At 37.4% G+C, this 21,586-nt stretch overlaps 1 protein-coding gene and 1 non-coding gene across 5 annotated transcripts in view; both read right to left on the bottom strand.

The window, feature by feature from the left end:
- Nucleotides 1–2,118: 2,118 nt before the first annotated feature.
- Togaram1 (TOG array regulator of axonemal microtubules 1) overlaps nt 2,119–21,586 on the bottom strand; it is a 59,928-nt gene continuing 40,460 nt past the window's right edge. For all 4 annotated transcript variants that reach the window (XM_021179077.2, XM_021179079.1, XM_029484612.1 and 1 more), the window contains 9 exons: nt 20,184–20,289; nt 19,491–19,726; nt 17,925–18,083; nt 13,879–14,005; nt 12,194–12,312; nt 8,111–8,300; nt 5,347–5,566; nt 4,291–4,377; nt 2,119–3,258 (listed from right to left, as the gene is read on the bottom strand). In XM_021179077.2, coding sequence (XP_021034736.1) covers nt 2,993–3,258; nt 4,291–4,377; nt 5,347–5,566; nt 8,111–8,300; nt 12,194–12,312; nt 13,879–14,005; nt 17,925–18,083; nt 19,491–19,726; nt 20,184–20,289 — 1,510 coding nt within the window. In that variant the 3' untranslated portion in view covers nt 2,119–2,992. The remainder of the gene's footprint in view (nt 3,259–4,290; nt 4,378–5,346; nt 5,567–8,110; nt 8,301–12,193; nt 12,313–13,878; nt 14,006–17,924; nt 18,084–19,490; nt 19,727–20,183; nt 20,290–21,586) is intronic.
- LOC115032897 lies at nt 9,258–9,364 on the bottom strand. Its single transcript, XR_003838545.1, has one exon. It is a non-coding gene; the product is annotated as a U6 spliceosomal RNA (small nuclear RNA).

Genomic DNA, 21,586 nt, shown 5'->3' with positions numbered 1-21,586 from the left:
TAATAGCTATTGTACTGGACAGTTATGTCAGCTTAACGAAAGCTAAAGTTGTCTGAGGGAACCTCAATTAAGAAAATGCCTCCATGGGGGCTGGAGAGATGGCTCAGCAGTTAAGAGCACTGACTGTTCTTATGAAGGTCCTGAGTTCAAATCCCAGCAACCACATGGTGGCTTACAACCATCTGTAATGAAATCTGACACCCTCTACTGGTATGACTGAAGACAGCTACAGTGTACTTACATATAAATAATAAATAAATCTTTAAAGCCCAGCAGTGGTGGTGCACAACTTTAAAGAAAAAAAAAAGAAAATGCCTCCATAATGCCAGCTTATACTAAAGCCTGTAGGGTATTTTCTTAGATTGACATGGGAGGGCCCAGCCTATTGTGGGTGGTGGCCCTGGGTTCTATAAGAAAACAAGCTGAGCAAGTCATGGAGGATCAAGCCAGTAAGCAGCACCCCTCCATGGACTCTGCATCAGCTCCTGCCTTCCTGTCCTGACTTCTTTCAGTGATGAACTACAATGTGGGAATGTAAGCCACATAAACCCTTTCCAACTTGCTTTTGGGCACTGTATTTAATCCCAGCAATAGTAACCCTAAGACATCCATCTAAGTATCCTTTCAATGGATCAAGAAAGTAGGATATATACAAAAGGGAATGCTCTTCTGACATAAAAGGAAACCCTGTTATTTGCAGCAGTTTGGGTGTAACTAAAGAACATTATGCTAAGTAAAACAGGAACAGACACAAACATAATCAAGTGTGTAATATAAGATGATCTAATGTATAACCTCAAATGGTTGAGTTCAAGGAAGTCGGGGTTAGCAGGACTTGTGGGGAATATAGTAAAGACACTAAGTTTTTGTTTGTTTGGTTGGTTGGTTTTTCGAGACCGGGTTTCTCTGTGTAGCCCTGGCTGTCCTGGAACTCACTTTGTAGAACAGACTGGCCTTGAACTCAGAAATCCACCTGCCTCTGCCTCCCAAGTGCTGGGATTAAAGGCATGCGCCACCACCGCCTGGCTTTTTTTTTTTAAAGACACTAAGTTTTATTTGGAATTAGTTCTATACATCTGCTATATATCATAATGATTGTGATTAACAATAATGTATATTTGCAAACTGTGTAAGAGGAGGCTTTAAGTGTCCTTACCACAAAGAAACGTGTTAGCATCCTAAAATGTGTTTATAGAAGAATATCAAGTTGTATTCCATAAATATATGCAATAAATATCCCCTTGCTTATACAAATTACAATTACTTGAATATAATCTTGGTTACAGAATTAATATAAAGCTGTAATTTGAATATAGAAGTCTTATCTTCTGAGTTCCTTAAATATTCATTTTCTGACCCTATTCAGAAAAAAAAAAATCTGTCAGTTATAAACCTGAACTACAGGCCTAAAGTTTACCTATAAGAAAATATAAGGTCTATGTAATTATAAAGTAATGATAAATCATCACTGTCCTCTAACCTTCAAATAGGATCAAAATCTCTTGTTCTGTTTGTTTCCTCAAAAGTCATAAATACACACAAAAGGCATTCCTTTAGAAACAGGCAGACAGCAGCTGGAGTACAGTGCATGCTTATGATCTGTAAGCTCCTGGGTTCTTTCCATAGCACACACCCTCTCCAGAAGCAGCCACAGAAACTGGAAACTCAGTGACTCATGAAGTAAAAAAAGAAATCCAGACAATCAGAATCTTAGGAGGAGCTAAGACCTTAAAATGTATCTAGCCTAGCTCTTAGAAACCAGGGGAAAGAGTCTAGATTCACACTTAAGGTCATGGAGCTAATTTCCTGTAATTCAAGAATGGTAACTTGGGTCGGGCGGTGGTGAAGCATGCCTTTAATCCCAGCACTCAGGAGGCATAGGCAGGCGGATTTCTGAGTTGGAGGCCAGCCTGGTCTACAGAGTGAGTTCCAGGACAGCCAGGGCTATACAGAGAAACCCTGTCTCAACCCCCCCCCCCCAAAAAAAAAATGGTAACTTGGGTCTACTCTTAGCTTGCAGTGATAAAGCCAATGGAATAAAAGAACAGGTCAGTATTAGAACTTGTTTTCACTTTAACATATATGAGAGTTAGAAAAATAGGACACCTGTCACACATCTACAGAAATAAATCCTTTTATTTTAAACATTCCTTTTCTTCTTTAAGATGCATACAGTACTTGTAAGCCCAAGAATTCTGAGAAAAACTATAGAAGACCTGGCACTATTTTTGAGAATTACACAACTGGGCAGCAAAATAACACCTTTATAAATGGACGGACATACACAAATTAAAAATTTAGTGTTTGCACACAAAAATAAAGTTACATTCAACACGTTTCTTGAACGTGCATTCAAATGTTTAATGTTTTCTAAGCTTTGGTCATCATGCTTTATTATAACTCGTAAATTTCACAATTGTGCAGATGATTAAACCCAAAAGTTTAGCAAATATATCATAGTAACACCGCAGCTATAGGAAGCTAATACTGCATAATCATATTAGCAGATGGTTTTAAAACATGTTATTCACAAACAGCACACAAGACTTATTTTGTGATAACAGTTAAATGACTTTTCTTCCACTTCATAAAACAAGACAGAGTAATGAGGCATAGCAGAACATGATTACATAATAAAAAGTATATTTTTAATTACAAATCTAATTGTACATATGGGGCAACAAATTGCAGTTTCTATAGAATAGTGCAAATGAGCAAGATTTTTCCAAAAAATATTTAAAATTTAGTTCATCCCAGGTGCCATGGATTTCATATCATTTTATATTTCATATTAGTTTATATTCATTATTTTAGGTTTTCATGTGATGGCTATCAAGACAGATCTGTACTCACAGGTAGGCTGCAAATAAACATAACCCCTGACTTAATTTACTGGACATGAAATTCAGGCACTCAAAATAAAAAATGTAAGTTTAAAAAGTTTCCATCTGTCATCATGTAAATTGTTCATCATAACTAGTTCATCAAAAATTCATAATTCACTTAAAACTGTCACATCAAGTAATTCCTCTAAACTTTTTTTGATATGTGGTGGTTGAGATGCAGCCTGATTTAATAGATTCTGACCCATCTGTGCAAAAAGTGCTTTTGATAATTTAGCTGTGGCTGTTCGTATATTTCCACCAGCTCCAGGCAGGGAGCCACTATGTGTCATATTCCCTAAGAGGTGCCATAAAACCACCAGCACTTTCTGTTCTGTGGCATGAGGCTTCCTTTGATAAAGCTCCGTAACAATATCTGCAACAAAAAACATGAGCAACAGTCAGAGATTCCCCAAAGTAAATTCAAGGTCTCTTAAATAACGAGTATCCAAAATATGGGCTTCTGCCCATGCTACTTGTCCTAAAATGTTAGGCCTTAAAAACAAAACAAAACAAAACAAAAACAAGCAGGCAAAACTGGGAAATACTGGGATTGTCAGGTGTCAAGAGTGCCCTATATATGACAACTAGTTCAGAAAAAGAAATGCTAAAGATCTCAACATTTCCCACATATAGGTAAATACAATTTATAGAGCTCAACTCATGGACCTTTCATCAAGCAAACAAAACACTAAACCCTCCTTCATCCATGAGCATCCACATTGACTCTAATGCCTGTTTAACACAGGACAAACTTCTTTCTCTTCCTTTCCCCTCTCCTCTTTAAGCACTCCAGTGTTGGGCATCAAACCCAGATGTTTAGAAGTCTAAGCAAGTAATTTATTATAGAACTACAACCTCAGCCCTAGAATTATTTTAAAAAGACTACTTTGGAGTACATGTCTTAAACTGTTCTTTTGTAGACTATTACACAATTTATTTCTACTCTGTACAGCAGTCATATTGAATTGACAGCTATAATAAATTCAATGGAAACACCCATCAATTTATCCTTAGTATCATTTGCAGGAAAATGAACATACCTGGAGATCATCATCATAAACAATGACATATGTTCAATGTAGAGGATATACTTGTATAAAAATGTCTTTATATAAACCCTATGCTAGGTACAATGAATATATCACAATAAAAATTATTATTAAAATACATTACTTTAGAAAGTATTACTTCAGACTAGGTAGGCAGTGGTGACACCTGCTTTTAATCCCAGCACCAGAAGGCAGAGGCAGGTGAATCTCTATGAATTCAAGGACATCTTGGTCTACAGAGGAAGTTCTAGGACAACCAGGACTACAAAGAAAAACCCTGGCTCCAAAAACAAAACAAAACAACAATAACAAAAAGGAAGAAGGAAATAGAGTTAGTTTACTTAAAGATATTTTACCAGCAAGCTTTTCTGTCATATCTTGTTTTGCTTTTCCATTTAGAAACTGAGCTTTTGTGCAAAATGGCTGTAGAAGCAAGTAATTGTCTAAAATAAAATAAAAAAAAAAAGAACAAGAATCATGTCTAAGAACGAGATCTCAATAATTCTGAATAACAGCAATAATAGGAAAAACAATCTCAACACTGCAGATGTAATAACTGAAGAAGCCCACATACTTAAGCCCTACTTATAGTTTTCTGTAACAGGTAAAGATGAAACAAAAATATCCATAAGACACTGAAGAAGCTACTGCAGGGCATCTGGACATCTTAGTTTCAAATGATGGTGGCTTTATAATAAAACAAGAAAATTGTTTTTATGGAGAAGTTTTTACATTTAATGATATTTTTAGAAAAGTATTTTTTTTATTATAACTACATCATTTCTCCCTTCACTTTTCTCCTTCCAAACTCACATTTCAAAAGATTCACAAGAAGTTATAAAGATAGGACTGACAAGCCTTTTGCACTGAAAGGTTACATCTCATATAATTATAGGAAAATATCAAGTCAGGTAGTATGGTGCACTCAGGAGGCAGAGGCAGTCGGGAGTTCAGAGCCAGCACAGTCTACAGAGTAAATTCCAGGACAGCCAAAAAACCCTGTCTCAAGGTTAAAAAAAAAAAAAATAGAGGTTCATGCAACAATTAAGTTACAGAAATCCACTTTACTGACATGCATAGATCATCCTTTCAAAATGATTCTAAAGTTTTATTACATTATAATGCCATAACATAATTTCCATGTTATGCCCCAAAAGCATGTAATATTTTATATTTAAATCTATAATCCATTTTAATCTCATGAATATGAGGTTAAAAAAACAAGCATCCAATGAAAAAGATAATCAATTTAAATATTTCATCACTTAAGTAATTTATGAAAAAGTTTCAGATACACTATTAAATGCTATTAAATGAAAAATATTACTTATTTCAACATATAAAAATACATGGGTTCAGAAAGCATGAAAGTGACATCAAAAAAATTTGAGTACCAATTTAGGATTCCTTACCTACATGTTGACTCAGTGCATGAACAACATTTGTGGCTGCAGCATAGATGCCTGGATTCTTGGAATTCAGGTTGTTATCCACAATTGCAGGAATCAGCATATTGATTATAGGAGACAAGTTGTCTCTAAGTAAAGGAATCATTTTGTGCATTGTTTCTAGAGCCACCAGATTCACTTTGCTGTTAGAATCATGAAGTCGAGACTTAAAAGCATCAAAGATCTGGAAATAAACTGGTAAATTACTTAAAGTATAACAATGCTTATCCTATTGTATTATCCTTTTGCCATTTCATTTCTGCTTTACTCTCTCTTTGTACACACACACAATTTAAACTGAACTTAGATAACAGAAACTTCAATTTGTTAAATTTAAATTTTACAGGTAGTAAATATGTAGTCTAAAAGCTGTATTAAGGAATGAAGGCTACAAATGCGGCTTGATGGCTTCATGGTGAACATGAAATGTGCTGTTAGCTAGAAGATGCAGTTCAACCTCATGCTAAGAACTTGGGGAAATTTTCTTTATCTTCATTCAGAACAGAAGATGAAAAAATTTTACTATAGATACTTTATATAACTTTAGTTTAAGTTGTTAGGACAACTAGATGGAATGTCACCTCCCACCCCTGAACTACAGGAAGATCAGAGCAAGGGCCTCATGCTTCCATCACTACACTGGATCTCTAGTGCCTACGTCTTCCAGTAATTTAGTTTTCCAGGCTGCTCTTGACGTCAGCACGAAGACTGCAGGCATGCTCCATATGCTACCTTATGTGATGCTGAGGATCTAATCTTTGTGTGTTTTAGGCAAGCACTCTACATCCACAGCCTTCTCAGAATAACGTTTTATGTTTTTGTTTTTTTGTTTTTTTGTTTTTAAGATTTCTTTATTATATATAAGTACACTGTAGCTGTCTTCAGACACTCCAGAAGAGGGAGTCAGATCTCATTACGGATGGTTGTGAGCCACCATGTGGTTGCTGGGATTTGAACGCTGGACCTTCAGGAGAGCAGTCGGGTGCTCTTACCCTCTGAGCCATCTCGCCAGCCCCACGTTTTATGTTTTAATACAATACTTCAACAATTATTCCTTTCCTTTAGATTCCTTAACTTTCATAATCTCAACACACAATAGAGTTGATGTTAAGGAAGCTTTACATCAGGTCAGGAAATCAAGGAGCTACTCTATGAAGCTAAGGCCATTAACTAATCATCCCTTATACTTACTTATTTTTAAGTTTTCATGTTAAAAATGATTTAATAGAGAGATTTACTTTTATTAACAGACACTAGAAACCTACTCATTGGAATGCGAAGTAATTATGGCATGTTTATCAAGTTTAATGTACTTATGGCAACTCAAAATGGAATTTAATTAATAAATTACTAACAGGATTAACTCAATTAAGTTCTAGTAAACAGCCTTTAATCCCAGCACTTGGGAGGCGAATTTCTCAGTTCCAGAGTGAGCTCCAGGACAGTCAGGTCTATACAGAGAAACCCTGCCCTGTTTCGAAAAAAAACTAAAAGAAAAAAAAAAAAATTCTAGTAAAAAGAAATAACCTGTATTCTCACACTACAATGTTTTATTTCTATGTCCTTTGTTTATATAAAACAAAAATTATATAAATATATAAAGTAGGATAAAGTATATATCCTATTTTTGTATACAGATTTCTAAAACACATATAAAGTTTTAATGTCTGTAATGAAGCCATATTGAGTTTCTCTTTTCTTTCTTTTTTTTTTTAAAGATTTATTTATTTATTTTTTATTATATGTAAGTACACTGTAGCTGTCTTCAGACGCACCAGAAGAGGAAATCAGATCTCATTACGGATGGTTGTGAGCCAACATGTGGTTGCTGGGATTTGAACTTCGGACCTTCGGAAGAGCAGTTGGGTGCTCTTACCCACTGAGCCATCTCACCAGCCTCCCATATTGAGTTTCTTAAATTGTCATTTTTTAGAGTATGTACTGAGTCTCTCAACATATATCTACTGAATCCAGGCTGAGAACTCTCAAAATACTAGTAGCTTAACGATATGTGGGATGTTTCAGAGAAACACTGACTGTCTTTTAAGACTTATTTTTATTTCTGTGTATGTGTGTTCCTGGGTGTGTGCATGTAACCAGGTTCCCTCAAAAGAACTGGAGTTTCAGGCAGCTGCCAGAGTGGGCACTGGGAAGCCTCTCAGGTCCTTTAGAACAAATGCTCTGAACTGCAGAGCTGTCTCCTCCCTCTCCCTCTCTTCCTCTCTGTCTCCCCATCCCCCCTCTCCTCCCTCTCCCTCCCCCCCCCCTCTTTTTTTCTTGTTTCTGAGACAGCGTTTTTCCATGTAGCCCTGACTGACTGCCCTGGATCTCACTCTGTAGACCAGGTTGGCCTCGAACTCAGAAATCCGCCTGCCTCTGCCTCCCAAGTGCTGGGACTAAAGGCATGCGCCACCACTGCCCGATATCAAGCTTATTTTTAACACTTTTAAATAACATATGTAAAGCTCCATGGTTTGGGATAATTTGCTACACAATTTTTTTTATTGGCTATAGATTACAAATGAAAAGTAATCTTGAAGGGCCATGATGCCAAGGCCAAGGACCGGAATTTGATCCTTCAGATCTTGTGTGAAAGGAGTGAACTACTTCCTAAAAGCTGTCCTCTGAATTCCACATATGGGTAGAACTCATGTACACACATGTGCACACATGTACACATACACACACACACACCACAATGCCTAACAAAGTTAACTCAGGTCCTTACCTTCACAATGTTGCCTACAACAAGCTCCTGATTGTTTTCAGTGTCTGATAAAAGTTGCTTAATCCCATTAATACGATCACGAAAGTCCTTTGCATTTAATAACCCTGTTATGACTTTAATATACTCAGCACTTTCTAAGGAATTGCGAGGAGCTGATTTTCTGGGGACTTCTCGAACTTCAGTTACTTCCCTAAAATGAAAGATATATTTCATTTTTACTTCCCTACAAACCCAAATTAAAAATTTTTATTACAAATTCAATTTTTATTTCTAAGAAATTCTATAGCCCACCTGCATTGGGAACGCCAATGGTTTACTAGAAAGACTCACAAAGTCAGCATAGTTTTACTAATGGCTGAGATTTATAAACAGATAGATACCAATCAAAATCTGCAGAGGGAAAGGCACATGGATCTAAGTCTAAAGAACACTAGACACAAGTTTTGTTGTTGTTCTTTTGTTTGTCTGATTGATTTAGGTTTTTTTGAGACAGAATCCCACTACATGGTTCCTTCCAGGCTTGGAAACTGTAGACAAGACTGGTCTCAAAATCACAGAAATCTACTTTGCCTCTGCCATCCCAGTGATGGGATTAAAAATGTGTGTCACTATGTCTGCCTAGGTGCAAGCTTTTAAGGGACCTGTAACAGCAGCCCTGCACAGAACATCATGTGAGATATAGTCTAACAAGAAGATTATTAAAGATAAAGACTCTTCCCTGAATTTTTATGGTGTCTGCCCAGAATGTGACAAAATTACAGACACCTTGAAGGAAAGCAGCTCTTCTTTATGTTGTTTTATATGTTGGACAATCTATGCATAATCAACAAGCTTACAAATTAGAGAATAGTGCACTGCTCTTCAAAGCCTATTTTCTTTTGTTTTTTTGACATTTAATATTTTATTGTATACCATTTATCTGTGACAAGCTGTGATATTTCTAATTCATAGCATATTGCATGCTACTTATCATTATTAGTTATATTTTACCTAAATGTACAATTGCACACAAATGCAGATGGAAATATTTTGATTTATATTCAGTAATTAAAATCATTTTATAGTCTGTAACAGATACTAAACAGCTTGGCATAAAATTAGCAATTGCTTCAGTACTGTTGGGTGTACTATTTGTATACAGAATGAAAAAAATATGGAACGCTTCACGAATTTGCGTGTCATCCTTGCGCAGGGGCCATGCTAATCTTCTCTGTATCGTTCCAATTTTAGTATATGTGCTGCCGAAGCGAGCACCAAATCCTATTTTCTAATGCTAGTTAAGGACTAACTTTGCAGGCAAAATTAAGAACAGCATTTTTTTCCCCAATCAATTTACTTATCTTGCCGATGTTGCTATTATTATTATTATTTTTTTTTATTTGAGAGAGGGTCCTTCTAAATTAGCCCTGGCAATCTTCCACTTCAAAAAGATCCTCCTGCCTCTACCTTCCTAGTGAGCGCTGGGATTAAAGATGTGTACCATCAAACCTGGCCAAGATTAATAGTTTTAAACTGGATGTGGTAATATATACATCTTTAATGCCAGAACTCAAGAGGCAGAGGCAGATGGATCTCAGTGAGTCTGGGGATAGTAAGGCCTTCATAGAAAGACCCTGTGTAGAATGAGCAAACAAATAAGTAAGAAGAGTAACAAAGGGAGACACTGGATGTCAACTCGGGCCTCTGAATGTACATGTAAAAGAGGACACACACACACACCACACCCCAAAATCTTTAAAGCACAGAATGTGAAGCCATGATATCTGAAAGGCCCCTTTCTAGGTCATCTATCAACTCATTTAGACCACAGTTGAGCATGGCTCATAGACTCAATTTCATAGCATCCTTTTGATGCATGAATACAAATACTTGTCCTTACTTAAGAATCACTAACTGACCAACTGGTATTGGGTAACAAGGAAGGGGGACTTCATCTTAGTTTCTCAATGCTCTAGTTTCAAGTAGAAATAGAAGTTAACACCCATAAATCCCTTGGGTCCTACCTCCCTCTAATCTGCTACATACAGTTGTTTTGTATATAAGCAAAGATCACAAATGATGCACGTAAGGTATTTGCCATGGCTTATATCTTATTTAGTCTTAAACCCCTATCAGGTAGCAGGATCAAGACAGGTAAAACAATATGGTTCACTGCCAAAACTACTCACTTATATCTTACCTAATAACTTCACTAACCTGCTATGGTTAGTGACCCCTCCCTTCTAATCTGAGACACCTTCCCTCTAAACTCTGTAAGTGTAAGGAAACTTTCTGTGGGTTGAGACTGTGAGTGGCTAACATTATTAAAAGACATTTCTTTCCTTTTAGTAGATGTGTGTGTACATACAATGCATGTGCACACAATGTTTGTGAATGTAGGCCCTTACCTGCCTTGGAACTCACACAGAGTGTAGACTTTCAATTCGATATTAAATCTATACTGAAGTATATAAATAATCCATCTATCTATCTATCTATCTATCTATCTATCTATCTATCCATCTATCTAAACTATTTTGCTTGCTGGTTTTATGTCAACTTGACACAGAAGCTATAGCCATCTGAGTAAAGAGAACCTCAGTTGAAGACTTCCTTCCATAAGGTTGGACTGTAGGCATTTTTCTTAATGATATGGGAGGTCCAAGGCCATTGTGGGTGGTGTCATCCTTGGGCTGGTAGTCCTGGGTTCTATAAAAAAGCAGGGAAGTAAGCCACGAGGAGCAAGCCAGTATGGAGCACTCTGTCATGGCTTCTTTATCAGCTCCTGCCTCCAGGTTCCTACCCTGTTTGAGTTCATGTCCTGACTTCCTTCGATGATGAACAACAATGTGGAAGCTTAAGCCAAATAAACCCTTTCCTCCCAAAGTTATTTTGAGCATGGTGTTTTATAACTAGGACACCTATGTACCTATTCATAAGCATTCTTTAAATACATTAAAAATATATCAAACAGGGGCCTTCAAGATTTTATAACATGTTTAGGTAATTTAACAACCATAACATGTTGATAATACAATTTAAAAACTCTATTAAGCTATCATTATGACCTTTGTGGTATGATTTTTGAATTATAAGAATTTAAGCTTGTGCAGAGGCAGGAGGATTTCTGAGTTCGAGGCCAGCCTTGTTTGCAGAGTAAGTTCCAGGACAGCCAGGGTTACACAGAGAAACCCTGTCTAGGAAAAAAAAAAAAAAAAAGAAAAAAACCAAAAAAGAATTTAAGGTTGAGGACCTGAGTTCAATCACTGGGACTCATACAGTAAAAATAAGAACTGACTCTTAGGAATTGTCTGCTGACTTCCACATGCTCACTGTGGCACATGCTTCCCCTTCCAAAGACAAGCACACACACAAAATAAACAATGTTATTTAAATTTGATTTTAGAAACTATGTAACAGGCATCCAACACATATAGAGCAGAGGACTGCAGGGGTTTGTGTTCATTCAAGATGATGTACCTAACCCTCAAGAGACTGGAGGTCCCAGGGAGTTTAGAGGTCAGGTGGGGTGGGGGTTGGGACATCCATGTGGAGACAGAGGGGTGGGAAGGAGGTATGGGATGTGGAACAGTCAGAGGAGGGTGGATGGGTGGGGAATAAAATATGGAGTGTAAAAAATTAATTAATTAAAAAATCAATGTAGCCGGGCGTGGTGGTTCACACCTTTAATCCCAGCACTTGGGAGGCAGAGGCAGGCGGATTTCTGAGTTCAAGGCCAGCCTGATCTACAGAGTGAGTTCCAGGACAGCCAGGGCTATACAGAGAAACCCTGTCTCAAAAAACCAAACCAAACCAAAACAAAACACCAAACCAATGTAACAGAAAGGTCATAATGATAGTTTGAAAGATTTTAAAACTTCTATTATTAGTATATAATGATTGTTTAATAGTTTAAAATTGTGCATACAGTAATACTTAAAAACTCAACAATACTAATTTTTTAGTTGGCATTATAGATAAATAGTTAAATATGCTAAAAACAGTTTTGTTTAAAAATGTTCTTTCCTACTGAGGTCATTAGAGCATCCAGTTGAGATAATGAGGGTCATTTCCCAAACAATGTGAACCATCAGATTATGTTACCTCTCAGAAGAACTGAAAGCATCTCGAGAAACAGATGACGATCTTGTGTTCCCAACACTGCCAGTATGAGATCGCCTTCCTTTTGCTGATGGTGTGTCTAGAGGTATCTCTCCCAAGCCCTGTAAGTCAATGGGAGACATCTTAAAACTAGCATTGGAATAGCTTACAAATTGACTCCTCTAAACAGCTTTGATAAAGCACAGTAGCTGTAGGATGGAGCCTGGAAGAGAGCTCAGTGGGTAAAAGCACATGCCTGACTCCAATTCCTGAAACTCACACAAAAGCTGAGTTGAGGGCAGAACCAATTCTACAAAGTTGTTCTCTAACCTTGACATACTCACCATGATATGCTCACAACTACACACACACACACACACACACACACACACACACGCTATAACAAATTAAACATTTTTCTATTTATTGTACTTGAAATAACTCACAAACACAATCAACTTCATTTTAGTCATTTCTTTGCATGGCTATTTTAGTAAGTTCTATATGATCAAGTTCTCTATGAAACAGTCAATATTAAGAGGCAGAAAAATTGGTCTAAAATGCTTGTTACTATATTTATTTGTATAACCCTTTATAATTGAGTCCTTAGCCCAAGTGACACGAACTTACAATATAAAAATTGTACACTAAGAACATTAAAATGTACCTTTTAATATTTTACTACTATCCTCATTTTATAAAAATAAACATTGGGAGTTATAGAAATGCACTGTTGTGCTGACTACTATGTGGTCAGAATTGTAACCCCAGTCTTACAGTTCTAACATAACAAACATAAGCCTACCATATTTAAGGTTTTATTCTAGCTTGGAGATTTAAAAAAAATTATTTTATATATACGATGAGTACACTGTCGCTGTCTTCTGACACACCAGAAGAGGGCATCGGATCTTATTACAGATGGTTGTGAGCCACTGTGTGGTTGCTAGTAATTGAACTCAGGACCTCTGGAAGAGCAGTTGGTGCTCTTAACCACTGAGCCAGCTCTCCAGCTGAGGTTTTCATCATTTACTACTAATTCTTCTTTTTTTTTTTCTTTAAGATTTACTTTAAAAATTATCTTCACTGTTATTTTATGTGTTTTTTCCTATCTGCATGTTTGTGCAGCACATGTTTGCCTGGTCCTAGTAATCCATAAGAAGTCATGGTCTTGTGGAATGTAAGTTACAGACAGTTTTAAGCCACCATGTAGGTGCTGGGAATTGAACCCACATCCTCTGGAAGAGTAGCCTGTGCTCTTAACCACTGAGGCATCTCTCCCATAATTCAAATCTTAATAAGCAATAGACATTTACTCTATAGGTCCAAGTGTACATACATCTACTTAGAGTTCAAGTGTAGTCCTATTTCAATATAGGGAACATAAAAGTAATCTAAAAAACAAATGTTTAATTGCTTATATTCTTTATCGTTAAGGAAAAAAAACATTGTACTCATTTTTACTTATTTCTTTATATATTAATTTATTACTTTATTTATTTGGAGGCTTTTTTGTTTTTGTTTTGAGACTGGGTATTATGTTGCCAAGGTTAAGCCAGCACTCAATATTTTAGGCGAGGATACCCTTTCTTCTGATTTCCCTGCCTCTACCTTTCAAATGCTGTGAATGCCTGGCTTATAAGCTTTGTTTTTAAAATTATTTTATATAACAAACTTGATTTACATACCTTTAGCCGTAAATTTTTAACGGATTCTTTAATATATGGCAAATCTTTAGATGGGATATACTTTTCAAGTAGTTTTTCAAAGTTAGGATGACCCATCATGAGGAAAAGCATTTTTCGACCATAATACCTATGGATTTGTGAGAAAGACATAAATAGTTTTGCATATATTAACAAATTCAGTTTCTGTCCTTGATGTACTTTGCCCAGTGGATGGGCCTATGGACAGCGAGACTGCTAACCCCTTAGGTAGATACATTACTGAAATTCAGATACACTGACTATTGAGAGAAAAGCATCCCCTTGCTCTCACATCTGCTCCCTTTTAAAGTCACTGCAGCTTAAATCTTTCAGCCATAAGTCAGATGGAAAGTACAAGGTTTGGCATTTCTTGATTGTGTGTGTGTGTGTGTGTGTGTGTATGTGTGTGTATATGCACAGCAGTCCATATTTAACCTTGCATTCTGCCAGATCAAGAGCTAAGGGAAGTGCATTCTCTCTGTCTTGGCATCCTCATGCATGGACCTTGCTGCTCCTCAACAGTGAAAAGGTCTGGCCTTTGTTAACCTTCTCTACACCCTGTCTTTCTGACCCCCTCTCTCCTTTTCTAACACAAACTTACTGGACTCCACTGTTCAAAATTCTATTCTTTGTTATTTAAGATACAAGTTTTAAAAATGAGCTCACTGTTAGATGACACAATTAAGGTTGATATGCTACTAAAGTGGGGGGAGAGTCTTCAAGCTAGGATTATGTTATATAAAACCAAGCCAACCCCTCTTATGGTAAAGAAGCCAGTGTCAGTCTAATAGTGGAACGTCACTCATCACAGAGGTGCATACTGGAGAAATCTTGGGACAGAGATCTTAGTAGCACAGTATTATTCCTAAAGGACGACTGGCCCTGAGACAAGTCAGTTACACTTTTGCTGACAGGTGTCAACATAGGAAACTATAAGACTCAAAAGACAAGTTCTTGTGAGAACAGAATGATCTTAGGACAATCTGTCAACCAGATCTCCTCAGTAATGAAACTGAAGAAAAGGACATGATAGCAGAGAACAGGGAGCTTTCCCCACAAATAGGATAGGGTCTACAACTATTCAGGTAAGTATACATGAAGAGCTGCAACTTCAACAGCAATTCAATCTTTTAGCCTGGAATATTAAGACAAAGAGGTCTGCCATAATGCTCAGGAATATGGGAAAGGCTGAAACAAACAAAAAAATCAAACAACTGACCTGACAGCCCAAGCACCGGTAAAACCCACAGACTGACTGTAAGCATTCTGTACTCCAGCTGCAGAGAACACAGGCTGGTTCTGTGGTGCAGCACTTTCCTAGTGTATTAGGTTCTAGGTCTGACCCCAGCACAAAACGGAGAAACATAAAACAAAAATGGGTGGGGCTAGTAAAAGATAAAGACACACACCACAGAACTACTAAGAAGTCTTCATTTCTCTCCCCATCCCCTTGAGCTCATTTTATTTTGTTCTGAAGCAGTCTTGCTGAACAGCCCAGGTTCCCCTTGAGCTTGACAGCATCCTGCCTGCTTCCTGAGCTTTAGAATTACAGTACTATTATGTCTGGCTCTCTTGGATTTTTCTGTTTGTTTGTGTTTGTTTTGTTTTGTTTTTTCAACACAAGGTTTCTCTGTGTAGCCCCAGATGTCCTGGTACTCACTCTGAAGACCATGCTGGCCGCCAATTCAGAGATCTGCCTGGCTCTGCCTTCTGAATGCTGAGATCAAAGGCATGTGCCACTACCACTGGGCTTATGAACTTTTTATATGGTTCCCCTAATCTGTCTTACTCAAATTCCTGGAATTTGTATGAGGGATGGGCCTTGTGGATGGGCCTCATCTAATCAAACTGTCCTTAGAACTAGAAAGCTTTCTGTGGTACCGACGAAACAGGAGGTCAGAGAGATTCTACATGGGGGGAAATCAAGTGATTTATTTTTAAAGGGCCTCTAAAAATAGCCTAATTCTGCCATTGACTTTATTTTAACCGCATGGAACACTAAGCAGGGGACTCAGTTGGGTCATGCTAGACTTCTCAAGTAAAGAAAGTAGCCTTACACTGCTACATTTGTGCTGATTTCATACATAATAATAGAAAATGCATTTACTATCAAAATTAGCTTTTGGTATAAGGAACCCTACAAGATTAACTCTAGATATGAAAAACAGACATCTTTGTCTTAAAAGGTCAAAACATTTTTGGTTCTTTTTTTTTAAATTTTTTCCAAGACAGGGTTTCTCTGTATAGCCCTGGCTGTCCTGGAACTCACTTTGTAGACCAGGCCGGCCTTGAACTCAGAAATCCGCCTGCCTCTGCCTCTCAAGTACTGGGATTAAAGGCCTGAACCACCACGCCCGGCTACATTTTAGATTCTTTAACTTTCTCGAACAAAGGATGTTCTTTTCACTTTTTAAATTAACTTAAAAAACAACAACAACAACAACAAAAAACCCAAATAAAAAAAAAAAACAAAAAACAAAACAAAAATCCCAGGGTCTTTTTATATAGTCCTGGCTGACCTAGAATTCACTGTGTAGACTAGGCTGACCATCTAGAGATCCATCTGCCTCTGCCACCTGCGTGCCAGGATAAAGGTATGCACCACCACTTCCTAAACCTATTTATTTTCCCCATAATTAGATGGCTTATCATGTCCATCCTTCCCTAAACTTACAAAACTGACTAACAAAGACTAAATAACTTACTGAAGGGCAATAGTGATAGAGAAAAGGAACGTAACCTAGGTTTCTGAATAAATAAAACTTTTCTGTTTATGCTGGAAAACTATTCTGGTGCACTCTATATGAAGCAGCATCTATATCATATTTTGTAAAGATATTCTCCTTCTGATTAAAGTGACTAATCTAAGGCGATGGGTTTAATAAAGAGCTGACAGCCTATAGCAGGGCAGGAGAGACTAGGTGGAACACCCAGGAAAAAATAGGAACTCTGGGAAACAGTCAGATTTGGGAGAGTCTCCAGCCAGACTTGGGAGAAAGTTGGACATAAGAAACTGAGGAGAGGTCAGGAGCCATATGGCAGAACACAGATTAAAATAAACAGGTTAATTTAAGTTTAGAGCTAGTTGGGAACAAGCATAAACAAGTATTCATATTAATAAAAGGTCTCTGTGTCTTTGAGCTGGAGACTCAGAGAGAGTCCGGCACCACTATATGTACCATGCTATAAATATTAGCTAGCCTTCTCTTGCTGATTGTTATTAACCTTCCTAGACTGGTTCAAGTAATATTCATCAGAAATTTATAAAATATTGTAAGCATAAATACATTATTTTCTGTTGCTATTATGTGGTTAAACATTACTCCTATATTTGACATGTGTACCTCTTTGATTTTTATTTATTATATGAATACACTGTAGCTCTCTTCAGACACGGCAGAAGAGGGCATCAGATCTCATTACAGATGGTTGTGAGCTACCATGTGGTTGCTGGGATTTGAACTCAGGACCTTCGGAAGAGCTGTCAGTGCTCTTAACCGCTGAGCCAGCTCTCCAGCCCTCTAATTGCTTTAAACACATAATTTTTCCCAAAATTTTTGTGACTTTTGCCCACAATAAAGTTCTGCCACTTTTCTGCTCATTTTAGTCTTGTGTCATTCAATGACTTAAAATCTTACTAAGAATTATAAACTGGCATCTGTAAATTTGGAGAATTCATTATGTGTTTGTTCAGTATCACTTACACTTGGTAAATAGGACTCTCCCCCAGTATCAATCATTTTTCCATTCAGAAAAAAATGTTTCTTTCTTTTAAAAAATCTCCACCTTCTAAAGCCTTATTTCTAAATCTTTAGTGTGGGTAAGGGCACTGATCTTCCAAATGGGTGACTTGAATTCAAGAACCTACATGGTAGAAGGAGACTTAGCAAACTGGTCTTTCATATGCAAACCATGACATGTGTATTCCACGGCACATTTGTGTTCCTCTGTTCCCACACACAAAGTAAATAAATGTTAATTTTTAATTAAGGAAAAAAAAGACTTAGAAAATATTACCAGTTATTCACCTGGTTTCTTGTGAGCTGTCTTGAGCAAACTTAGCAGCAGCAGGCAATAAACGATCAGCCATATCCTTTGTTCCAGATGAAATTCGCTCTGGGTCCATACATTCTACTACATCTGCCAAGTGCTGGGCTGTACATCTTCTTACTGCAATGTGCAGATGGCTACAAGAGAACATGATTGAGTGAAACTAACTGGAGGCATGAACAATATTCTAAGAGTACACACCTCTCTTTCAGTGAGGTGTGCTTCCTACAAACATATAGATCTGAATTTTAATCTCATCAGCTGGTCTGCAAGTTTTATTTTTATGATTCACTTTGAGGCAGATTTCCACTATATTGTTCTGATTACTCAGTACTTTGTGTGGCAGGCCAGGCTACTTTCTATCTCAGACCTCTGCCTTCTGCCACCCATGGGCTGAAGAAAGCATGCAGCAGCACACCTAAATGATCAGTATCTGTTAATGGTGAGTTGTGCCTACTTCTATTTAAGGCTATTATGGAAAGGCTGGTAATTTGCAGTGCTGTTAACTGGTTCGGGTAGAGTAGAGCAGTGTTAGCTCTTCTCTTCTCCCTATTCATATTAGGGCTTGTTTACTGTGCCAGGAATGGTGCGTTTCCTCATATCCGTCTCGTCCTCTGACGAAATGTATTCTTTCCTGTGCTCACATGAATGATTTTTCTTTAGTGTACAGTATTCCTTGAGTGTTTTCCTCCATGCTAGTTTGCTTATCACGAATTGCCTGTTTGTGCATTCTGTTGAAAGTTCCTCATTTTTCCATCAGATTTAAAAGATAGCTTTATCTTGTATCATGGTTGGCAGCTATTTACTTTTTATGGCTTAAACTATACCATTCCATGTTTTCTGGGCTTTCTAGGTTAGCTGTAAGGGTTTTTGTGGTTGTTAAGTCATTTTTTAAAGTGTGTACGTCTATCTGAGTACATGTGTGTGGATGTGTATGCTATGGAAAGAGTGTGGAAGTCAGAGGACAACTCACGGCAATTGTTTGCATCTTGCAGCATGTAAGTCCTGAGGACCAACGCATGCATGGCGGCAGGCAGCTTTGCCAGCTGAGCCCTCTTACCAGACCCTTCATCATAGCTTTTCCTATTGTTTCTCTGCTTTACATTTTAAACAATGTTTTTATTACCATTCATTAATTAATACATAATAATGGGTTTTATTATGACTTTTTACATCTTGACTATGATTTGCCATGGAAAAGTTCTTTTCTGGTCAAGTCTATTGGACTTTGTAAATGCCTTTATGATTAAGTTGCATTTCCATTCCAGCCTCAGAGACAGCTTCTAGCCTATCATCTTACCGTAAATTCCCAATGTACCCAGAACTGAAGAACATGACTGACAATAGTTAAGCTTTACTTAGTTTCAGATCTTTGAACATACGTGATATTTTTAGAAAAACAATATTATGGTTCTTTTTATGCTTAACACAGGATTGTTTTCATGTAGAAAGTATTTGTGCAAAATCTGCTTTTCTCCTCACTATACACAGAGCACAATTTACTCTGGAGTTTGAGGGTATTTCCAGACTCCTTTGAGGATTACCTTTGTCCTCCATTGATGAGAGAAGTGACTGCACGTGCAGGAGTTACATTATTAACCATAGCTTTCAATGCCTTGTCAACATCTTCCCTTATGAAGGTATTCGATTCTCCAGCTTTGTGCAACAAAGCTCTTACTGCACTATCTAGTTCTTGATCCATGCTCTTTTTCAGGTATGTAAAAAGGTCACCTAAGCACACCACAGCAGCACGGGACACTCCAGAGCGTAAATTTTTCACCTAAAAAACAATTATTAAACAGGACTTTTCACCACGTGTTAGAAACTCAGCAATATCACTCTGGAATGTGTCTGTCTTTAGCATTAAAATATCATAAGATTACATGTTTGCTTGTATAGCTAAGGTCTCTCTCTATAGTCCAGGTTGTCCTGAAATTCTCTATGTCCTGAAACTCACCATGATGCATATAAACTCAGAGCTCAGATGAATTTACCTCCCCCTCTCCCCCAGTGCTGGGATTAAAGGCATGTACCACCATGCCTGGTTATGATTATGTGTTGTTATATATCCTAAAAATCAACATCAAATACCTTTTCAAATATTACAAATTAAGAATGCTCTACTTTATATACAAATACACTCAAATCAGGTTATGCAGAGTTGTCTAAACAATGTTAAAATCATGTATGTTAACTCCTAATTAATAAACAAGTCATAACTTATCGCAAAGCATTACCTCTTGAACTACTGCAAAGGTTGTTTCATGCAATTTTGTGTTCAACAGGTCGGAATGAAAAGCAGCTAAGCACCGGACAAAATTCAGTCCCTCCATCTTCTTCTCCCTATGGACACAAAAAGACAAAATAATCTTGAAATGGGATTTAATTAGAACAGAATTAGAAGAATTTCCAATGTCTTTTCTTTCTTTTCTTTTCTATTTTTCTCTTTTCATTTTTGGCAATGAGGAAATTATTTTCTTATTTATTATTTCTTTACTTTTTAAAAAAAATTATTTATTTATTACATGTAGCTGTCTCCCAACACACCTGAGTGTCAGATCTCATTACAGATGGTTGTGAGCCACCGTGTGGTTGCTGGAATTTGAACTCAGGACCTTCAGAAGAGCAGTCAGTGCTCTTAATCACTGAGCCATCTCTCTAGCCCCTATTATTTCTTTACTTACTAGTTAGTAGTCCCCAAAATCTCTCTATAAAAATTTTAACAGAAAAACCCACCATAACAGTCAAGCTAAGTTATTATTTCTCTCAGTAAAAGTGCCATCTTCTTTCTGGCGAGTAGGAGACAAATAACAAATCAAGTTAAGAAAAGCATTAAGAGGAAAAAGGAAGACAAAAGCTACTTGTTAGCTAACTGGTGAGGAAATGATTCAGAGCAGTGAACACTAACAGTGATTTCTATAGTTTGTATTTTCATCTTTCATTTTCAGACTTAAGGGGTTTGACAAAGGGTTGATACTAATAAAGGAGGTAGGGACTCCGCTGTTATTTAGGTGTAACATCATATTTGATGGTTTTCATTTCTATGTATAAAGAATGTAAAGTATGAAACAACTTTAATTGGTAACACTGCTGGCATCCATGGTGTGTGCACTTTGTGAGTATGGGCACATACCATGGCATGTATGTGGAGGTCAAAGGACAGCCACTGGAGTTCATTCTCTTTACCATGGCTTCTTGGATCCAACGCAAGCGGTCAGGCTTACAATGCTAGCAATTTTACCAGCCTAATTTTGTTGTTGTTTACTGTTGTTGTGGTGGTGATGGTCTTATTCTAGTCCTGCTGGCATGTGCATATGTATTATTTGTATGTGCGCACATGTGGATATGAGTGGAAAAGCCAAAGATCAACATTGGGTATCTTCCTCAATTCCTTTCTATGTGTCTACTTGATCTCAGAGGTTGCCAGTTCAGTTATCTAGCTGCTGTCTGGACTAGGGGTCTCAGGTACCTCTCTATCTATGACTTCTGAGCACTGGAATTGCTGGTGGGCAGTATGTGGGCTTGGGGATTCAAACTCTGACTCTCAGCCGGGCGTGGTGGCGCACGCCTTTAATCCCAGCACTCGGGAGGCAGAGGCAGGTGGATTTCTGAGTTCGAGGCCAGCCTGGTCTACAAAGTG

Source organism: Mus caroli, chromosome 12, assembly GCF_900094665.2.
Source record: "Mus caroli chromosome 12, CAROLI_EIJ_v1.1, whole genome shotgun sequence".
Lineage (NCBI taxonomy): Eukaryota > Metazoa > Chordata > Mammalia > Rodentia > Muridae > Mus > Mus caroli.
Note: the sequence above shows the minus strand (reverse complement) of the source record. Positions and strands in the feature narration are given on the sequence as shown.